General features: G+C 41.7%; 1 protein-coding gene across 6 annotated transcripts in view; it reads right to left on the bottom strand.

Moving 5' to 3' along the window:
* atp2b3b (ATPase plasma membrane Ca2+ transporting 3b) overlaps positions 1-16634 on the bottom strand; it is a 54497-nt gene extending 37863 nt beyond the window's left edge. For 3 of the 6 annotated variants that reach the window (XM_039800626.1, XM_039800631.1, XM_039800628.1), the window contains exons 1-2: positions 16011-16634; positions 9144-9980 (exon numbers count right to left, since the gene is read on the bottom strand). In XM_039800626.1, coding sequence (XP_039656560.1) covers positions 9144-9390 — 247 coding nt within the window. In that variant the 5' untranslated portion in view covers positions 9391-9980; positions 16011-16634. Of the gene's footprint in view, positions 1-9143; positions 9981-16002 lie in introns of all 6 variants that reach the window. The other 3 variants (XM_039800627.1, XM_039800629.1, XM_039800630.1) reach the window with 3 other exon arrangements.
* Between the last annotated feature and the right edge of the window lie 4863 nt (positions 16635-21497).

Below are 21497 nucleotides of genomic sequence, written 5' to 3'. Positions count from 1 at the left end.
AAATGCCTCGTCATTCGCTACCAAATTTAGTAACTCTCATCAGCGTCAGTGAGCCAATAAGCATGCAGCATGCTTCTACCAGGATCTACAGTAATAACGTCTGTGATTGGCTGTCTCTAACACATCGTAGAGGCATACGTTACACACAGAGACAGATTTAACAAATTTAGTATCGAAAAAAGTATCATTCAGGAACCGATATCGAAATAACGGTATCAGTAACGGTATTGAAAATCTTTAAACGATACCCAGTCCTAATTTTAAATAACCAGTTTGAAGGTTTATTTAATATCAGTAAGAATTCTGTGTAACAGTGACCATTTGAAGGGTTCCAGTTTCATCGTCATTTATAAAAGTGTTGATAAAATTCCATATAGCAGTGTTTGGCAGGTAGTAGTTTAAAGGTCCCATGACATGGTGCTCTTTGGATGCTTTTATATAGACCTTAGTGGTCCCCTAATACTGTATCTGATGTCTCTTTTATATAGACCTTAGTGGTCCCCTAATACTGTATCTGAAGTCTCTTTTATATAGACCTTAGTGGTCCCCTAATACTGTATCTGAAGTCTCTTTTATATAGACCTTAGTGGTCCCCTAATACTGTATCTGAAGTCTCTTTTATATAGACCTTAGTGGTCCCCTAATACTGTATCTGAAGTCTCTTTTATATAGACCTTAGTGGTCCCCTAATACTGTATCTGAAGTCTCTTTTATATAGACCTTAGTGGTCCCCTAATACTGTATCTGAAGTCTCTTTTATATAGACCTTAGTTGTTCCCTAATACTGTATCTGAAGTCTCTTTCCCAAAATTCAGCCTTGGTGCAGAATTACAGCCACTAGAGCCAGTCCTACAATGAGCTTTCTTTAGGATGTGCCATTTCTGTGTCTGTAGCTATTGAGGAGGAGAGAGGGGGGGTAAGGTGGAGGGTGGGGAAGCCTCTAGCTCCCCCCAGTAAGAGCGTTCACCCCATGTAGGTTGAGTCCTGCAGCAGCCCGGGTTTGAACCCAACCTGCAGCCCTTTGCTGCGTGTCATCCCCCATCTCTCTCCCCCTTTCATGTCTATCCACTGTCACTATAATAAAGGGAAAAGCCCCCAAAAAATAATCTTAAATAAAAAAAAAGAAGTACTCTTACTGTCGTATTTTAATGATTTTAACGTCTATTTTATTATAATGTTCTAATTTTGTTATAACATTACAAAAAAATATAATTGTATAACTATTCTGTCATTGTCTCTTGAGTGTACTTTTATGTTTATGTTTAAAATGTCTTTCTATGCCTCTGTAAAGCACTTTGAGTTGCCTTGTGTATGAATTGTGCTATACAAATGAACTGGCATTGCCTAGACAAACTTCAAATAGTTGAAAACACATAAAACATAGTGAAATCTATGACTCATGGCTGCTAACTCCAACTTTACTTTCCTCCCACCAAACTTTGCCTCTCTCATCTCCATCCTCTCCCCTTCAACCTCACCCTTAATTAATTCAGTTTCCATGGTGACCATGATATCAGGTCCAGGGCTTCCTGTCTCTAACAGGTTTCTGCCCAGCAACAGGTGATGTCATTCCTCCAGTGTGCTAGGTTTGGAGCAGAGCTGTCTTTCTTTTCTTTTCTGATTGGCTGGGGAGGGGCTGAATGGCAATTTGTGCGCGGTGGTTGGCCAAGATCGGTGACCATCTTTCTGTCCGTTTGCGTGTCTGTGTGTTCGGAGACATCCTGGTCCAATGTGCTTGCTGCAGGGAGTCATATGTAGCTCCCAGCCTGCTGAAGTGTTGTGTAGCAATATGATGCTCAACAGGGTTCAGGCCAAGGCGAGGCACACAGAGACCGAGAGAGAGGAAAAAACAGGTGACCTGATGCTGAGTAATCGTAGTGAGCTGCATTCTCCCTCCATTTCTCATCCATCCCATCGTTCTTCCCTTCCTCCGCATTCTCTCCCATGCACAGCCTCCCTCGTTGGCTCTCTTCCTCTCTTTTGCTCCCTCTCTCAATCTCTCCTTGATGTGTCCTTGACAATGCGGCAAGCTGTTCTAGCTTTTCCTCCTCACCAATTCCCCCCCCCTCCTCCCACACACACACACACACACACACACACACTTTCTCTCATTCCCTCTTTCTCCAGCACCTTTCACACAGCCTGTTCAAGGCGGGACTGTTGCACCTTGGAGCCGACCGGCCGCCTGTGTAAAAGTTACGAAGATGGAATTGGGGGTACAGAGTTGTGGCGTCTTCGAGCCGGCATCGGAGTTATAGTCACAGAGCCGTAACAGAGCCAAATCGACGTCTGTGTGAAAGGGGCCGCCGGCATGGCGGGACTACACGCAGTATGATGCACGAGTCGTCCCACAGGAGGGTCAAAAGGTGACAAAGTGTTCAGAGTAGCTGTAAGTTAATAATAACTGACAGAAACATTGCAATTGTCAATAGTCCACCTTCTCTTCCACTCTCTCTCTCTCACACACACACACACACACATCTTGTCCTTCTCTCAGTCGGGTTCGGGTGGTTGATTAATGGTGCGGATTGGCTCACACACACTAGATGTCGACGCTGTTGTGTTACACGTCACGCCCCTTTTGCTCCCGAAATCACACACTGGGGAGACAATACACCGCCTGGGCTTGGTTCTGTGTAAATAAAAAAAGCCGGTGTAACGGAACACCTCCATTACGGCGCTTTTGTGGAATCTCTGTGTGAAAGGAGCTTCCGTTCACATCGTTTTTCCACGTACTATTTTCTGTCTCTTCAGTGTGGATATAATGGTCTCATACTGCAGTGTTGGGGTATCCATATCTGTGTGTGTGTGTGTGTGTGTGTGTGTGTCATACACTATCAATTTGTGTAGAACTGTTGCAAAATATGGATTTCTGTTGGCATGAGAATCTCTCTACTGTATATATACCCATATTTTCCCATCTGTATATCTGATCTGCCAATTCCTCCTCTGTTATCAGTATTGTATTCATACTAAGAAGAGGAAGCAGCTTTTGTTGTACTGTCAAACGCCTCAGATCAGAGGGGAGTACCACCGAGCCAGTTTGACAGAGCCAGGCTTTCTTTGCATTAGCTGACTCGACAAAACCTAAAACCCCAATCAGAGATAATGGGTGTCACGACGGTTGTTATCAACCAACCATACCTTATAAAAGGGGGCATTTGGCATCATTTGGCTCTTCTACTGCACAAAATGGACCAATCGCACACCTGACACTGCCCCATAATAAGGGATACGTGGAAATGACTTTAGTTTTTGGCCAAAGTGAAGTGAATTTATTATCTGTGATGAACACCAATAGCCTAATACATTTAGCAAATCAGGACCAAGCATAAAAACATCATCCAAAATGGTATCATCATCATCACTCTTTTTGTGTACGGATGACATTCTGTGTACAATTTTTACTGTTTTTGCTGTATTACCTGATGCAAACAGGAAGCACTTGTCGCATTCATGTACACTATCCTGGCTCAGATTTTCTGAATCACCACCTGAATGCATGTAAGTTCCTGTGACTAAACAAAAACGCAACGTATACAGTTTGCACTACTCTAATTGCACAACTTCATTCGGTGACATTACTAGCGTACGGCTCAACAAGTTAGCATATAATGTTTTTTGTAGAGCTGCAAAGATTAATCGATTAGTTGTCAACTCTTAAATTAATCAAATTTAACTATTTTGAAACTCGATTAATCAGTTTGAGTCATTTCTTATTTTAAAAAAAAAAAAGGACAGAATTTCTGATTCCAGCTTCTTTTCTAGCTTCTTCACTCCTCTAAACTGAATATCTTTGAGTTGTGGACAAAACAAGACATTTGAGGATGTCATCTTTGGCTGAAACACTGATCAACATTTTTAAATGTTTTTTTGACATTTTAGACCAAACAACTTATCGACAGAGATGCTCAGTCCAAGTCAAGTCTCAAGTCTTTGCGCTAGAGTCCAAGTCAAGTCTAAAGTCTTTGAGCTAAGAGTCCAAGTCAAGTCTCAAGTCTCTGAGCTAAGAGTCCAAGTCAAGTCTTAAGTCTCTGAGCTAAGAGTCCAAGTTAAGTCTCAAGTCTTTGAGCTAGAGTCCAAGTCAAGTCTCAAGTCTCTGAGCTAGAGTCCAAGTCAAGTCTCAAGTCTTCCGCGGTTATAATGAGTGCTGTATTACCTTCTGTGTTCCATCTCGGCTGCATAGAACACTGTATAGCTATATATAAGGAATTGCATTGCAGCCAGTGGGAGGTAAATTGTTACGTAGATCTACTACCACAAGTTTGGCAAACAAACAAACCCTCATTCATCTTTTCATAACATCTAGCGAAGTTGTGGCTAAAGCAAGAAGCAAGCTAACATTAGATGGCAATGCTGAGCTAAACATGTTTAGCCTATCAGGGTGCATTTTCAGATGCCTGATAAATTTAGATATGGTTTAGCCTAGAGCTGGGCAATATATCGATATTATATCGATATCGTGATATGAGACTAGATATCGTCTTAGATTTTGGATATCATAAGTGTTGTCTTTTCCTGGTTTTTCTTTTCACAATATGTCATTTTCTGAACTTACAAGACTGTTGTAACTGTTCTATAATTTGCCTTTACCCACTTAGTCATTATATCCACATTACTGATGATTATTTATCAAAAATCTCATTGTGTAAATATTTTGTGAAAGCACCAATAGTCAACTCTCCAATATCGTTGCGGTATCGATATCGAGGTATTTGGTCAAAAATATCGTGATATTTGATTTTCTCCGTATCGCCCAGCCCTAGTTTAGCCAGAATCCTTTATTTTGATACCACATATTTTGCATTCAAACCTTTTTTGAGTTTGGGCCTCGATGAAGTTTTTAAAGCCAAAGCTTCTGATGAACGGCACAGCAGCTGCTGGTGCGGTCGACATGTTTGCCGTCCTCTCTCACGTGCAGCAGCACATATGTTACATGTTACATGGGTTATAGGTTACGCAGGGAGGGGAATAATATTCAGCTCATCAGACGCTTCCTAAAAATAAAGATTTTTCACGAGTCCCGCATCCCACAAAGTCTTTTGAGGACGTTTCTCAAGTCAAGTCTAAAGTCACTGTGTGTGGGACTTCAGTGCAACTCGAGTCCATTCCTCAAATTCGATTCCCCATCGCCGCAAATCGATTAATCAAGAAAATATCTACAGGTGAATCGACAATAAAAAACAATCGTTAGTTGCAGCCCTAGCATTTTGCAAAACAGGTGGCTCCTTTTAATAGCCGATTTCAATTCAGTCCGAAACTCTGAACATTACCTCCTCTGGAGCCAGTTGGGCGTGCAACATAAATTACCATGGTATCTAGCCAGGTTCAAAGACAGACCTTCCAGAAAAATGCAGAGTTTTTTTGTGATTGTTGTGGGCAAAAATCCTTGATTATGCGGCACGTTTTCTTAAAAAAGGCGATGGAATATGCGGGATATTTATGCAATTTTATGCGATGAAATTGCGGGAACTTGCAAAAACTGCGGTTTGATGAAAAAAAGAGGAAAAAAAGTGATTCCCCCAACACCCTGCTTTTTGATGATGTTCATGTCGCGTAATTACATCACTTCATAATGTTCCCATGGCAACAGGGGAAACTGGCTGCTCTTGTTTGAAGTAAACGCAAAAAATGTCAACTTTCTGCTAAGATATGTGACTGTTTTGCAACGAAAATGCGGGGATTATGAAATCATGCAAGCCCCGCATATTTTGCGCGGAAATCAGCAATTTGTGCGGCGAAAGTGCAGCGTATTTGAAAAAATGCCGCCCCCGCATCAATACGCGGACTTTGGCTGATTATGCATTGAATTATGCGATCGCATAATCACGTTTTTCTCATCTTACTTCGTGGTACACCCCTCTGGAGCATAAAACATCTGAATGATCCGTTTCAAGTAATGACATTAGATTTCTACAAGGTGGGAAACATCGTTCTTCATCCGTGTTTTGTACTGGCTGGTCTGTCACGCCAGATGACACCATATGTAATGTATGAAAGTCAGCACAGTGCAAAAGAAGCCTGTCCAAGTGTATGGAGAGCAGCGTTAGTGTGTTTGCGTCCGCTGTTTGCCAACTGTGCTTTGTAGGAACAACTGCAGATACACGACTCTGTGTGTATGTGTATGCTGGGTTTGTTGGGACCTGCTGCACTGAATCCTGACCAGCTCACAGTATCAAATTAGCAACACTCAACACAGACTTACTGTAATTTAACACCCACCAACTCTCTCACTTTTTTCCCATCTCCATATCTCTCTCTCTCACACACACACACACACACACACACACACACTCTTCTTGCTCAAATTCAGCGTCTCACCATCTCACAGTTCTCCGTAATCTTTCTCTCTCTTGCTGACTTTCGCAGCCAACTTCTCTCTGCTGTTGTGTTGCTAGGTTACAAACTAGTTGAAGGAGTGGGCGTAGTGTGGTACCACACCCCTGTTAGAACATACAAGTGGGCGCATGCATGTAGACCTACACACACTAAAACACAGAAACACAAAATATACCCTCAGTAGTTTCCTCAAATCTTTGATTGGCATAATTATATGAACTTGCATACATGCATGCATGTGTGTGAGAGAGTGTGTGTTTAAGTTTGTAAGTGTAAGGTACTGTTAGATAGTTTACAGTCAACTCATTTATTAAGTAAATATACCATTTAGTAAGCAATTTCAAGATACGCTTTGGGGGCTCGAACTAACGATTATTTCCATTATAGATTCATCTATTGATTCTTTTTTTTTTCTTTTACAATTAATGGTCTACAAATTGTTAGAATGTTTGCCATTTTTCAGTCGATCGATTAATTGATCAATCCTTTCAGATCTAGTTATTATTCCTTATTTAAATTAAATTCGGTCATTTTTCAAGGAGAAATTTGCTGGTTCCTGGTTGTCAAATGTGAGGATTTACAGCTTTATACATTTGGCAGCAAAATCAACAATGAGAATGCTATACATGGACCCGTAGTTACGGACGCTGTGTCTGCAATATTCGAGATCCTCGTCAATCCTTGCACACTTTTACTCCATTCATCCATTTATGGATTTAAAATGTATTTATCATCCATTAGAGTCCCATCATCCATTCACCAATCAATTTATCCAGGAATCCATCCCAGCCAGGATTACACTCCATGAATAAAATCAGTTTTTACTGTTTGATGTAAGTGCTTTCATTTCATTCTGTATCCTTCTGTCTGAAATGTGTTGTACTGCGGTGAAATTGGTGCATTTTTTTTAATTCAGTCTATGTGCGTAGTGATAATGCATGAGAAAAATAAAATGAATGTTGTCTTGGTCAGTTTCTGTCATGAAAACATGTCAGCATGTTAGTGTTGCAACAAAAGATTGATCTTGTTATAGAATGATTGATGACATTAATCTGTTTCATTTGTTTGAGCCAAATGATGATGGAGTAGACATTAGACAGATGATTAGGACTCATGCAGTTGTGTTTATGAGTTACCCCACCCAAGACTCAGGATCATCTATCCTTCCACTTCTTCTTTTAATTCATCTCAGTGTACCAAATTCATCTCACTGTTAACCCATCTCCATTTCATCCTCTCTACAAATTCATCCATCCATCCATCCAGCAAACCAGCAATCTATTCACTAGAGCTACAAAGATTAACAGATTAGTTGTCAACTATTAAATTAATCGCCGACTGTTTTTGATAAGTGATTAATTGATTTGAGTCCTTTTTTAAGAAAAAATAATTATTTCAGCTTCTTAAATGTGAATATTTTCTAGTTTTAAATCTGAATATCTTTGAGTTGTGTACGAAACAAGACATTTCAGGACGTCGTCTTTCTGTCGTCTGTCATTTTATAGACCAAACAACTAATCGATTAACCGAGAAACTAATGAACAGATTAATCGACAAAGAAAATAATCAATACTAGCAGCCCTATTATTCACCCATTCATGTTCAGTACCAGTCAAAGGTTTGGACACACTTTCCCAATCACTTAAATGAGAAAGTGCGTCCAAACTTGTGACTGGTACGTAGGGCTGGGCGATATGGAGAAAATCAGATATCACGATAATCTTGACCAAATACATCGATATTGATATTGCGACGATATTGTTGGGTTGACAATTGGTGCTTTCACAAAATATTTTTTAAATTTGAGATTTTAGATAAATAATCATCAATAATGTTGGAAACAGTTTCACGTAAAATTATACGGAAAAATAAATAAAAATGTTCCAGCTATACACTGACTATGTTTACATGCTAGGCATGGGCCGGTATACGATTCTGACGTTATGATAACCTTCAGCAAAATTATCACAGTTTCACAGTATTGCAATATTACAATTACAGTTTTAAAATGTATTTATTTTTTAAATATCTGGGTAAAAAAAAAAAAAAACACAATGTATTTTTTTTTTTTAAAGATTCTTTTTTTGGGCTTTTATTGCCTTTATTTATAGGACAGATTAAGTAATGGAAACGGGAGAGAGAGGGATGACATGCAGCAAAGGGCCGCAGGTCGGAACCGAACCCACGGCTGCTGCGACAAGGACTAATCCTCGTTACATGGGGCGCACACTCAACCAGGTGAGCTAACCATGCGCCCCAATGTATTTTATGTCAGGGAGACGGATTACTAAACTGCTCTTTCTGTCCTTGACCACTCATAAAAAACAGCTCATACCGCAGGAACGGCGTGACAGAACATTTTAGTGGTTTTGAAAGCTTTACTTTTTCAAACCGCGGTATACCTTAAAACCGCTAACCGGCCCATGCCTATTACATGCGTGCACAAAATAAGTGTGATGTTAACACAAATCTGCAATTCTTCAAATGATATTCCCTCAAAATGTTTCACAACTGATTTTCTGAGAAAATTTAGTTGGTATGTGCTTGTTATTATCAATTTAGACAATGTAACTGTATATCACAATATCTCAATATATGATTCCATTGAAAGACGATAAATTATCATATTGAATTATTGCCCAGTCCTACTGGTACTGTACCTACTCAACCACCCAACCATTCCTTTCATCAGTCTTTTCATACATGTGCTATCCTCCATTCATCCATCTACTCCTCCATTATTCATATATCCACCGCTCTACTTTTTCAACAGCTCAACCATCCGTCCACCCATGCCTGCTCACCATCAGTCTTGCTGGTCTGTAGTCTCTGGCAGAGCCCATCTGCGTCTCCGTAGCTCTCCTGGATCTTCTGAATGGCATCGGCTCCTCGGAGCTCCATCAGCTCCGATAGCTCCGCCACCGTGACCCCAAAGTCTCCCCCTGCATGGCTGCCATCTGCCCTTACTCCTCCGCCCACGCCTCTTGTCCCTTTGGGATAAAACTCCACCGCGCTGTTGGCCATTTCACCCATAGTGGCTGTTGTTGACATGTCAGTAAGGGTTTCTTTTCTGTTTTTTGGTCCTCCTTTCTCTCTGTAGTCTGTCCTCAACTCAGTTCCCCTTTCGTTTGGTTGGTGGAGGGTTGTTCATGTGCTCAGCAGCCAATATCTTGGTTCAGTCTTGATTTCTTTCTTAAAGAATCTGTAATTATGATGATACACCTTTTTTTATTTCATTTCAAGGACAATGAAGTGGAGTTGGTTGATTATTTATTTTTTCCTCCTCACTATCTTGGCCTAGCCTCCCACTGCTCCTTTAATTCTCCATAACAGGAGGAGGAGGAGGGTGAGGGGGATCAAGGACAGCAAGCCGGGGCACTTCAGAAGCTTGATGAATGAATGAATCCAGCTTTCTTTTCCTTCGTCTCCTCTGCGACTCCGCTCTTTCCTCTTTTCTGTCCCCCTCCCTCCAGGGTCACGGCCAGTCCATGGACAGACGGACGGACTGACAGACTCACAGAGACGGGGATGGGAGGATGGTGGACGGATGGAGAGAGGGGCGAGCAAGGCAAAGGCGGCTGATAAATCAGAGACGGGAAGTGGATCCAGTTCAGAGGTAGCTACTACTGCACCACCTGGACCTGAGAGAGAGAGCGAGAAAGAGATACAACATTACCACTCTGTTCTATTGATCTCACTCACTATCATCATTATATTATTCAGTGTTTCCTTTAGGATTTTTTTTTAGCAGTGGGGGCAGGTCCGACCCCCCCCCCATGCAACGGAACTGACACTTCGCTGCAACACAAATATATTTATTCACCTCTATTCACACACACTCAATGAGGCACATTCTCAGTTGTGATTGAACTGTATTTTTTGAGTTACTATATAGGCCGACTTTGATCTTGACATATAGGCTAAGCATTCTGTAGCAAATAACAATAAACCCACGATTAATTACATTATCTTAATGCAGTGTCTTTGTAAATGTAAATAATGCACCTCAAATACAAACGTTCGACATGCGCTCTAACAATGCACCCCTATTTCTGCAAAAATGTTGCCGTGGGGGGCCGCCACCGTCAAATCAACATAGAGGAAACACTGTATTATTATTACACAAGAAGGTGTGTCTTGGAGTGTACAGTCATGTTAGAAAATGGTTACAAATATGATACATGTGATTATCTAAAAAGGTAAGATCATTATTGGTCTAGCCCTGTAAGCAAACCTAAACCTTTGCTCAGTTTTTCCACACATTAAGCTTTGTAAAGCTAAAGCTGTTTGGCCATTTGGGGGCAGCACAACAAGCTGTACACACAACACTGACGTAGTATTACTTTATAAAGTGGATATAGCTAATAAACAGTGGCTTATTTACACATCCAGCTGACACTGAGTAACATTAGGATTCATTTAGAGATGCCTTTCTGGCCACACGATAAATGTAAGTCTAATATTCACTCCACCAACTCCTGAGGAAAAAATATCTCGCTGCAAAATGCTCTACTATGTTCACCAGCTAATCGCTAACTTTGTCTGTCTGTTGTTTAGTGCTGTGTAGCACTAAACAAGTGTTTTTTTTTGGGTTTTTTTTAGCTGGAAACAGCTGCCTCCTGCGTCTCATGAGAGCCATGAGACTGAACCAAAACAGTGAAGTTGCACGCCATGAATCCAAAACAATGAATTAAAAGACGCTCTAATGCTCCGAAGAGGTCAAAGGAGCTGCAGAGCTGGGTTCATCACTACGAGGGACACCTTTCACACCATACTTAACTATACAACAGTAGTAGTCTAGTCATTTCATCCATTGTTCATATAAAAACACTGATTACAGCAGCTTTAAATATTCTCAAAAAAGGAACAAATGGAGTGCAAACTAAGTCTTGGATTGAGATTTGCATCATTGTATTCAACCAAACCTGTTTTCAACAAGCTCCAAAAATCAAACGGCTTTCATCCACAAAGAATTAAATCAGTGCAATAAAGCTATAACATTTTTCATCTGATATTAACTGTAGGGGTTAAAGTGGGCCGGTGCGATCCGGAATGGCGTTCCGCCGCCTTCTATTAACAAGTAATTAATCTAATTGGCAGTTTCATCAGTGTTTCCCGTTGCCAGAGTTTCCCTGGAATAGATCGGTGATGTTGTTCTGCCGTCACTGTTCTCCGTGAAGTTAGCTGGAAGCGAATGTAGCACTGGTGGGTTTTTATGTAGACTGACTGGGTCGGACTCTGTTTAAAAATAGCTTTTGCAATGTGGTAACTTATTTAAATTTGGCCTTTGGCCTTTGGCCTTGCTCTGATTAATTTGGCATGCAGTTATCATAATTATGTTTTAAAGAAAACTCCACTCCTGGCTGTTTTGGAAGAAGGAAAAAAAGAGATTAACGGGTGAACTAGCTGGAAAAGTGAGTTTGCTTTAAGTGCTGTGTCGTGGATGGAGACTTTATTAAAGTAGTAGTGTGTTAAACGCAAACTGAAAAATTGGAGAATGGAATTTTGGGGGCAATCGGAGGGTGAGTGAGTTTTGCTTCTGCGACATTATCAGTGGTAACCTCTGTATGAGCGGCACTGCTCTTTCGCGTAGGTAGTGTGCCGTGCAGAGCGGCAGCAATTAGGGGAGGCGGGGGGGAAGAAACAAGGAGTAAGGCTGCACGATATGAGGAAAATATCAAATTGCGATTGTTTTGACTGATATCGCGATTGCGATATGATTCACAATATCGGAGGGAAAGATCATTTTTGTATCATTATTCTCATTTTCATTGAAAAATATTCAAATTGAAACAATTAAAATGATTATAGTGTGATTTTTGCGAGGATCTATACCAAACTAAAAATGATTTAGACTGTGGAATACGATTTGTAGGCTGGGACGTCTCTGCAGCACTACAATACTTCATTTAGAATGGTTTGACACATATTTAGCCTTTAACAAATATTGCGCGATTTGGATGTTGCACTAGTCCAAAAATAAAATTGCGATTAATTGCGCAGCCCTAACGGGGAGGGCCAACAGTTTCAAAGGGAGGCGCTCAGATGCCTGCGCCGCCAGCCTGGCTACCAAACCAAAAAAAAAAACAGAGAAGCTCAGATCCCAACACACACAAAGGGAGTTTGACTTCATTCTCTGCTCAGCCCGCCATTACCCCACTACATCTTTACATAGCAAATAGTTTGCTGCTATATTCGTGTTCTGAATATCATTTATAATTTAGTATTGCTGGTTTTGGGTTTTTTCATGGGATTTCTTGATAATAATAAAAAAATAAAGATTTTTACCACCATGCTCCTTTATGTTAACCCAGGTACTGTAATGCTACTTCAAACCAGGTACGTCCTTTGTCACAAATCATGCCATGCCTGGACACATCCACATGCCTTGCAGGTGCGATTACTTCACATTTAATTGGTTCAGTCTAATAAAAGGCTTGTGAGACCCGAAAGATGGAATTTTCCTGAAGTAAGCTGCTCTTGTTGAATCCCCTAAAAAAAAAATAATAATAATTCCTAATCACTGATTTAACATTTCGGCACATCGCTGGAACTGATTTAATTACAATAAATCTGACACCGATAGCGTCCAGCAACCGCCTAGTAGAACAGCAACTTCAGCCACACTGAGTGAGACCAAGCAAGCTTCTTCCCACACGAGCAATTAGCGCTGCCTGTAACTAAATATTCTCAGCATCACACATGGCACAACATGTTGTGATTGCCTTATCAGGGTATTTTACATAAGGATAAGCATGAAAGAAGAACAGAGTCTCATCATTAATTCCTTTTCTCCTCCCTCCTCTCCACTCTTCACTCTCCCATAGCTCTGTCTGCCTCTTGCATCTTCTCCCTCCCTTTATTTCCTCTCTGACCTACCATGCCTCTATCCTGACTGAGAGTGTTAGTTTATGACTGAGTCACCCTGCTCTGCCTTTGAAGCTTCCTCTCGCTCCATCTTTTCTTATTTGCCTGGTCTCCCATCTATCTATCTATCTATCTATCTATCTATCTATCTATCTATCTATCTATCTATCTATCTATCTATCTATCTTTTTTTTTACATGCCTTGGTTTGTGTTGTGTCATTGCTTGTTATTATTTTACCATCTTCTTCCTCTCTTCTGACTCCCTTATTTTGTCGCTATCCTGGTCTATCTGCTTCCTGCTACATACTGCAATCATTTATTTAATCAGCCAGTGTGCATTTTCTTCCCTGCCCGGTCTCTTACTCACAGATTCTGTCTGATTTTATAACGCTCACGCAGGAAAAAGCACTTCTGTTAAGCCTCCCAACTATTGCAACTAACTCTGACCGTGTCTTTCTGTTTGTCTTAGAGCTTTGATGTGCACAGTGCACATGTGTATGCGCACATGTGAGCCAGTGTTACGTAATTGCACAAAAAACTTTGTCACTCAATTTGTTATGCCTTCCTTACTCTCTCTCACACACACACACATATGCACACAAATACAGTCCCCTTTAGCCACAGCATACCAACATCACGAATGTATAGTACACAAAAAGACACTACACTCATGCCCAGAGACATCACTTAAATGATCGCTGACATGACACACACAACATGAAAAGATTTAGACAAAAGGTCACCACAATCATCAGTGACCTGCCCAGTTATCCTGAATGCTAGCCCTGCTTCTCAGCACACTATCCCTCGGGGGGGGGGGGGATTTGATTGTTTTTTTGTTTTTTGTTTTTTAAGAGAAAGTGCTCACTTTTTTCCCCTCAGGGGCTTCCTCTTTATCGCAGAAACAAGAAAGTAAAGAAAGGAACAGAGAGGGGAACACACGAGAGAGAAGGTCCTCACGGGATTTGATTTTAGGCCAGCAGGGCCTCGTATGCTTTGTGACTGTGTGTGTGTGTGTGTGTGTGTGTGTGTGTGTGTGTGTGTGTGTGTGTGTGTGTGTGTGTGTGTGTGTGTGTGTGTTAGTGTGTGGTACATAATTGCACACTTGAGCACATGTGACTTAACAAGTATGTGTGCATTCGTGTGTTCCTGTCTGTACTTCTTGTGCACACAATTGTCATCATAGGTGACAGTTTTCCTTTACTGCTCTGTGTGTGTGTATGTGTCTGTGTGTGTGTGTGTGTGTGTGTGTGTGTGTGTGTGTGTGTGTGTGTGTGTATGTGTCTGTGTGTGTGTGTGTGTGTGTGTGTGTGTGTGTGTGTGTGTGTGTGTGTGTGTGTGTGTGTGTGTGTGTGTGTGTGTGAACTTTTCAGTATTTCATCCCCCCGCCTACACTAGCTAGCTTGCGGTCCACCTGTGCACCTGCAGTCCTACTTTTCGACAGGCATCTGAAGGGTCACCTCTGGCAGGGCCCTTGTATCTGGGCTGCTACCTGCCATCGCTGGCCCGGCGCCAGTAAAACACTTCTGTAATGCCCAGCGGGAATAGCACACTTACAAGAGCCAACAGGGCACAGATATCTGCATTTACTGTGTGGAGCACATTAAAGCAACTGGATGATGCTGATGATGACGAGGAGGATGATGATGGTAACAGTTTGACAAAGGGAGGGGCTTCAATTGGACTTGGAAAGAAAGAAAGAAAGGGGAAAAGTCAGAGTTAAGACTGACCACAGATGTATCCATCTATCTTCCATCTCACACACATGCATGCACACACACACACACACACACACACACACACACACACACATACACACACACACTCTCACTATCAGTGTCCCGTGTCTATCCCACATGAGCCACTATCCACCTCCACCCAAAAGCAAGACACACACACACACACACACACTTAATTCTTGCAATTGCCAGCAAGACTGTGCAGCACTTGTTTGCAGGAATGGCCCCATGGAACAGTGTGCTTCCCATACAAAACGACCTTTCCTGGTCACCTTCAAACGTGCCTGAGCTTCATCCCTCTGCTCATCCTCATCCTCATCACATATATGGCAACAACAGGAGGTCCTGGTCAATGCCGAGAAACTACACTGTGGACCACTAAAGATGCAAGGAGAAAGAGAGTGATGGTGCGCCACACATGCCTACCCTATGTCCCTCCGCAAGGTTACCGGCCCGACCACCGCTGGCCCGCTCAGCCCAACTCAAACCGAGCCTGAACAGGACGACTTATGAAAAGTCCCTCCGGCCAGAGATCATTACCAGATCAAATCGACACCCCCGCAGCTCAGCGCTGCAGGTGCGACGTGCCGTAACCGAGACAAACAACGCAATTGATACCTAATACCTTATAGCCTGATACATAGCGCCCCGGCGCCCGGGAAAAGCAAGCGGCAAGCGGCACCGCATCATCAACTGACACAGGACACGAATGGATGGATGGATGGACGGATGGATGGATACGTATCATTAGCTCAACACAAGCACATCCACACGTACACGCGCGCACACGCATACACACATACACCCTCATAATGTCATAGCGCTGTTTGCCATGCAGGGAATTATGGTATGCCCTACTGTATAGGCTCTTATTACAGCTGTGTAAGGCCTGTGATGAGAAATACCACATTAGGGCCTGCTGTACATTCTGCAGTTAAACAAACAGCCATGATACGTGCTATAAATGAATCACAGCGCATCTTCTCTAATAAAAACGACGCTCGGGCGCCCGGGGGTAAATAACAGTCACGCACGCGGGCGCACGCACGGACTCACCGACTCACCGTGCAGGCCGAGCTCAAGGACATCAGCATCAGCGCGCGAGCGGGGAGGCAGAATCCCCGTTAATCTGCGTGTGCGTGGAGCAGGAGAATGTCCCAAACCGGATGAGAGCGTACAGGGGGGGAACCGGGGACCGGGGCTGCGGCTGCTCCGGTTGCCTGGAGTCCGAAAGGAGTGGAGGGATGAAAGACGACGACGGTGCTGATGAATATTCCGCTCCGCGCGGTCACCTGACGGGTTTGTCGGCGAAGTTCTGCGGCGATTGAGGAGCGAGCGAGAGAGAGAGAGAGAAGGAGAGGGAGAGAGAGAGAGAGAGAGAGAGAGAGAGAAGGAGAGAGAGGATGCGCCGGGTAGAGGTTTAAACACCTCCGTTGTAAGGGGCAGTCCGTGCGACTAGACGAGGGCTAGCTAGCTGCTCCCGGCGGCGAGAGTTGCTAATTTGACAGAATTAGGCTAACTGTTAAGGGCACTGGGAGAAAAAGAAAAGGAAAAAAGAAAAGAGAAGCCGCGGTGAGAGGAGAAGCTCATGCGACATCTTTGGAGGAGGAGGAGGAGGAGGAGGAGGGGTTGAGCCACTGCTGCGAGAGCCCGCGCGCACAGGAGCTCGGTCTCAGCATCCGCGAGAAAAACCGAGTGAGGGAAGGGTGGGGGGCGGTGGTGGGGGCTGCTGTATACGTCAACCCCCACCTACTCGGCAGCGTGATGACGACACCAGGCACACCGCAGTGTACGATTTCTGTATGGAATTAGGCCTATCAGTTGGTATTTTCGGTATTTCGAGCCATCTTTTTCAAACACTAATAACACCGACATGCAAATGATCCCAAACAAGCTTTTTGTGCTGTAGCTCACTTTGTGATGTTCTTTTAAATTGAAAAAAATGACTATATAGATAGATAGATAGATAGATAGATAGATAGATAGATAGATAGATAGATAGATAGATAGATAGATAGATATGAAACAAATTATTTTCATATTTAATATTATTCCAAAGAATAAAAACGCATGGGAAAACTGCATTGTAAAACATCATAGAGGAATTTAGTGGAATCAACTATAGTCCTAATCTTTTCCAACATAAGTTCAGTTGGAATTAGGCCTATCAGTTGGTATTTTCGGTATTTCGAGCCATCTTTTTCAAACACTAATAACACCGACATGCAAATGATCCCAAACAAGCTTTTTGTGCTGTAGCTCACTTTGTGATGTTCTTTTAAATTGAAAAAAATGACTATATAGATAGATAGATAGATAGATAGATAGATAGATAGATAGATAGATATAGATTAGATAGATATGAAACAAATTATTTTCATATTTAATATTATTCCAAAGAATAAAAACGCATGGGAAAACTGCATTGTAAAACATCATAGAGGAATTTAGTGGAATCAACTATAGTCCTAATCTTTTCCAACATAAGTTCACCTGACTTGAAGTCCTTTGACTTGAATGATGAGTTGAATGAATGTATCCTACCGCATTGAGTTCAATCGTCTCATGAAATTAAGATTCGAAAGACACATGATCAGCATATAGCAGACTTCCCAGGATGCATTGTATGAGAGTTTAAACTCCTTATGTTTTTGCAGTTGAGATAAATGGCAAACACATCTGGAGAGACTGGGATTTTGTAATGTAGACAGAGGAGGTGTGTTTGATAAGATCTGGAGAAAAAAAAACCACTCTGGGTTGTTTCTGGTTTGTAAATCTTTACAATAATTCCCCAAAAGAACTGAGCTGACCTGCCTTGTTGCACGATCCAAATTTTCTTCAAAACTTTCCATTTTCACACAGAGAGCTGAAGGTGAGGGACATCTGGCGCCAGATGTCAGGTAATTATTTATGTACTTGCGTTGATCCAGACTATGTTCAATGTAAAGCATTGATCATTTTATTTTTTTACTGTGTATAGCCTACACTTAGTACTTCTCTGGGGGCATTGTAGGCCTTTATTTATGTAGGACAGCTGAAGACATGAAAGGGGGAGAGAGGGGGAATGACCATAGACTGTATACGGTCTATGGGAATGACATGTAGCAAAGGGCTGCAGGGCGGAGTTGAACCTGCGGCCGCTGCGTCAAGGAGTAAACCTCTATAGATAGGCGCGTGCTCTACCAGGTGAGCTACCCAGGTACCCACTTTTGTACTTTTCCAAAAACAATTGCTTTGTATTTAATTTAATTGTGATGACATATGACGAAAACGTGCGTCTTTAATGCACGTCATGGTTGTTTTGTTCTTCATAATTCAACAATTATGAATCATACAAATTATGATGACGGTTAGTATTGAATATTGTCCCTAGCTCTGTACAATGAAACTTTCAAGCCCAGCTCCACAGGGTATTTATTAAGGGTGAGAGGCCTCACGATACGATATCATCACGATACTTATGTCATGATACATTATCATTGCGAATTAAAACATTTTGCAATATTCTGCAATAAATTGCAATTTATTACCTCTTTTCCAACTTCAAAATGTTCATAGTTTCAATGTAGGTCCCCAAAAGGAAACTTTGTCTACTGGAAACTCAGTGCTAATTCTTTCAGGAAGACTTCTAAATAACTTCAGTCACCACTACCTCTCCCTAAAACTATTCAGCTGTTAGGAGGCGTTCACTTTTCAGTAAACCAACCAGAATTGACCACGAAATTCATGATCCAATCACAGCATGACATCCTACTTTAAATGTCTTCTCTCCTTCCACTCCTCCTCCTCCCCTTCCACCTCCGGTCATCGTCAACCACGGCAACCTGAGTCCCTTTCCGGCAGACAGCTCCTTCGTTCGGTCTCCTGGTTCCCTCTCTACCATCACTAGTGTCTAGGCTCCATCGGGGGGAATATGTCTGGCTTCTCTACCCTTTAAAATATTTTTAACGATGGAGTCTAATCCCCAAAGACTGTACATTTCATATTATGCACATGTACAATACATATTTGCATATCTGCAACAAAGTCTCTCCTGATTGAAATATAATAAAAGATTGATATTTGGCGTCTGTGTATCGATACGGTATTGCCACGGGAAAATATTGCGATACTATGCTGCATTTCAAATTTCTCCCCACCCCTAGTATTTAGTATCAATGCCAGTACAAAGTAGCTCTGAAAAAGAACAACGGACTCTTGAAACTGAGGAAATGAATTAACGCATATTTTTAAAGCAGCAAGGAAACAGCTTACAGTAAAATGATTTCAAGTGTCCCACTGTTCAGCAGGAAACACGATATAACCTCTAATTAAAACTTGTCATCTCTATAGGTGAACAAACACCGAACATTTACTTAAAGGAGAAATCTGGCGCAAAATGCGGTTTTCATGCTAATCGAATGTGACCAGTTTTAGCGCAAACCGCTAATTAGCTTATAACGCTAGTCGTCGGGGCAGAGGGTAAAGTAAAAATAAATCTCTATTTTTACACCACTAACAAGGCTCAAAATAGCACCACACTTCCACGGTAGCATAATGAGGGTCCCTACATGTAAACCGAAGCATTGAGAACTTTGTAAGTGTACAGACAGTTTATTAAAAAGATAGTTTAGAAAGACTGTAGCGTTCACACATACAGGCAGGCGCCATCTTGGGAAAACAGTCACGACCAGTCGAACGACAAACGCCGCGCAACCAGTAACCAGTAACATAGCTCAAGCCCATCATTCGGCGTTCGGCGTTCGACTGATCGTGACTGTTTTCCCAAGATGGCGCCTGCCTGTATACACGAACGGTACAGTCTTTATAAACTATCTCTTTAATAAACAACCATGTAAAAATACTTATACGTTAAAGTCCCTCACCCAAAATCCTACTTGTAAAGGTAGTAGGCTAGCAATGTATCAAAAGTACTTGTGATGCATTAAAGTGAAAGCAGCACGTGGAGAAGGAGGTGAAGTTAGTTTTTTATTACTTTGTATACAGTATACAGTAGCTCAGTATTTCCCAACCTGGGGGTTAAGCCCCCTTAAAGGGTCACAGAGTAAATCTAAGGGGTCTGGAGATGAATAATGTATGATTAAAAAACTTTATATAAAATATAAAAACTGCTACACACATTTGCATTCATTATTTTAGACTGTAGACTTTTTCCTAGACTTTTTTGTGAAATTTTGGATAATTATATCTCTTTCGACCTCGACCAGTTGTTTAAATGAAACAAGGGGAAATGTCTCTTTGGTGTAACTGCTAACAACTCATAGACATCTGAAACGAGGACACTGCTCTTCTATAAGGCCACTGGTTTAATCTTTCTTATTATATGTCTTTATGTAGAATGTCAAAAAGTAACTGAATGTATGAATCGAAAAGTAAAATATTTCCCTCTTAAATGTAGCGGAATAGAAGTATAAAGAAGCACACATGAGTAACTGTCCACCACTTTATGCCTTTATGTTAACTTCTAGTAAGTAGTGAAATTCAAACCTGCAAAATGTATATGTACATTTTATATTGATTGGAGAACACATTTGTGATACAACATGTATCCAGTTAACAAAAGCTTTTCCATTTGTTGTTATGAGTTGTAGTTCTAGGAGAAGTCCTCTGGGGCACAAGAGTAGAGATGAGTTTTACATTTCTGGAAGCAGAAACAGCCGTTACAATGACATTAAAAGAAATGGATGCTTTGTATGTGCAGTGACTCTTCAAAGACAAAGAGTGCCACCGACTAAACCTCAACCTTGTTGGACACATTGTTTGGTTGACAAGTGAACTATGTGAAGTGCAGTTCAAAAACAGCACATTCACTATACCTAGGGACCAGGGCCTGAAGTTTACTTTTTTTGGCCATCAGCCAGTGTGGCAGGTGGATTTTAAAATCCACCTGCCACACTGGCTTTTTACCAGCCAATTCTTTTTTTTTTTTTTGCCTCATAAAGGCTTTTTGATGACTTGTGGTCCTTAATTGCTTATCATTTTAAGTTTTCAGTCCCAATCATAAAAGGATTTAACTGTGCTTGCTCTGAGCTATACACATGACAGTCACTGCAGTACATTTGTTCTGTACTGCGGTTGTAAATCAGCCACTCAAAAACCTTGCCGTTATCGCCAACTCAACTGCCACATTTGGTATTAAAACGTCTTCTTTTACTTTTCTTTGAGTCATCCTCATCTTTTTGTTGGTTGCCAGTAATGTGCTGCCACATTTTTTAGCTCAAATCCAAGGAAATGGAAGACTTGGTTGAAATGTGAAAGAACAGTGCCAAAAAACAACTAATGAATCACTCAATTCTCATTGGCTACCCACCAACGTGGCAGGTAGATTGACAGTTTCATCTGCCAATGGCAAAATGTACTCACATTTGGCGCATTCGGTTGTTAATTTCGGAGACACTGTGAAGCATACTCAAGAGCACTGGAGGATTGGGTCCCTACTTTGGGAGGTAATTGTCTGCTCCACAGCTCATGGGTCTGGGGCAATTAGTGTCGCATTGCCAGATCTCCACAGCACTGTGGAGTAAGGTCTGGCTACACCACACATACATTCC

This window comes from Perca fluviatilis, chromosome 5, assembly GCF_010015445.1.
Source record: "Perca fluviatilis chromosome 5, GENO_Pfluv_1.0, whole genome shotgun sequence".
Lineage (NCBI taxonomy): Eukaryota > Metazoa > Chordata > Actinopteri > Perciformes > Percidae > Perca > Perca fluviatilis.
This window is presented reverse-complemented; position numbering and strand designations above follow the sequence as displayed.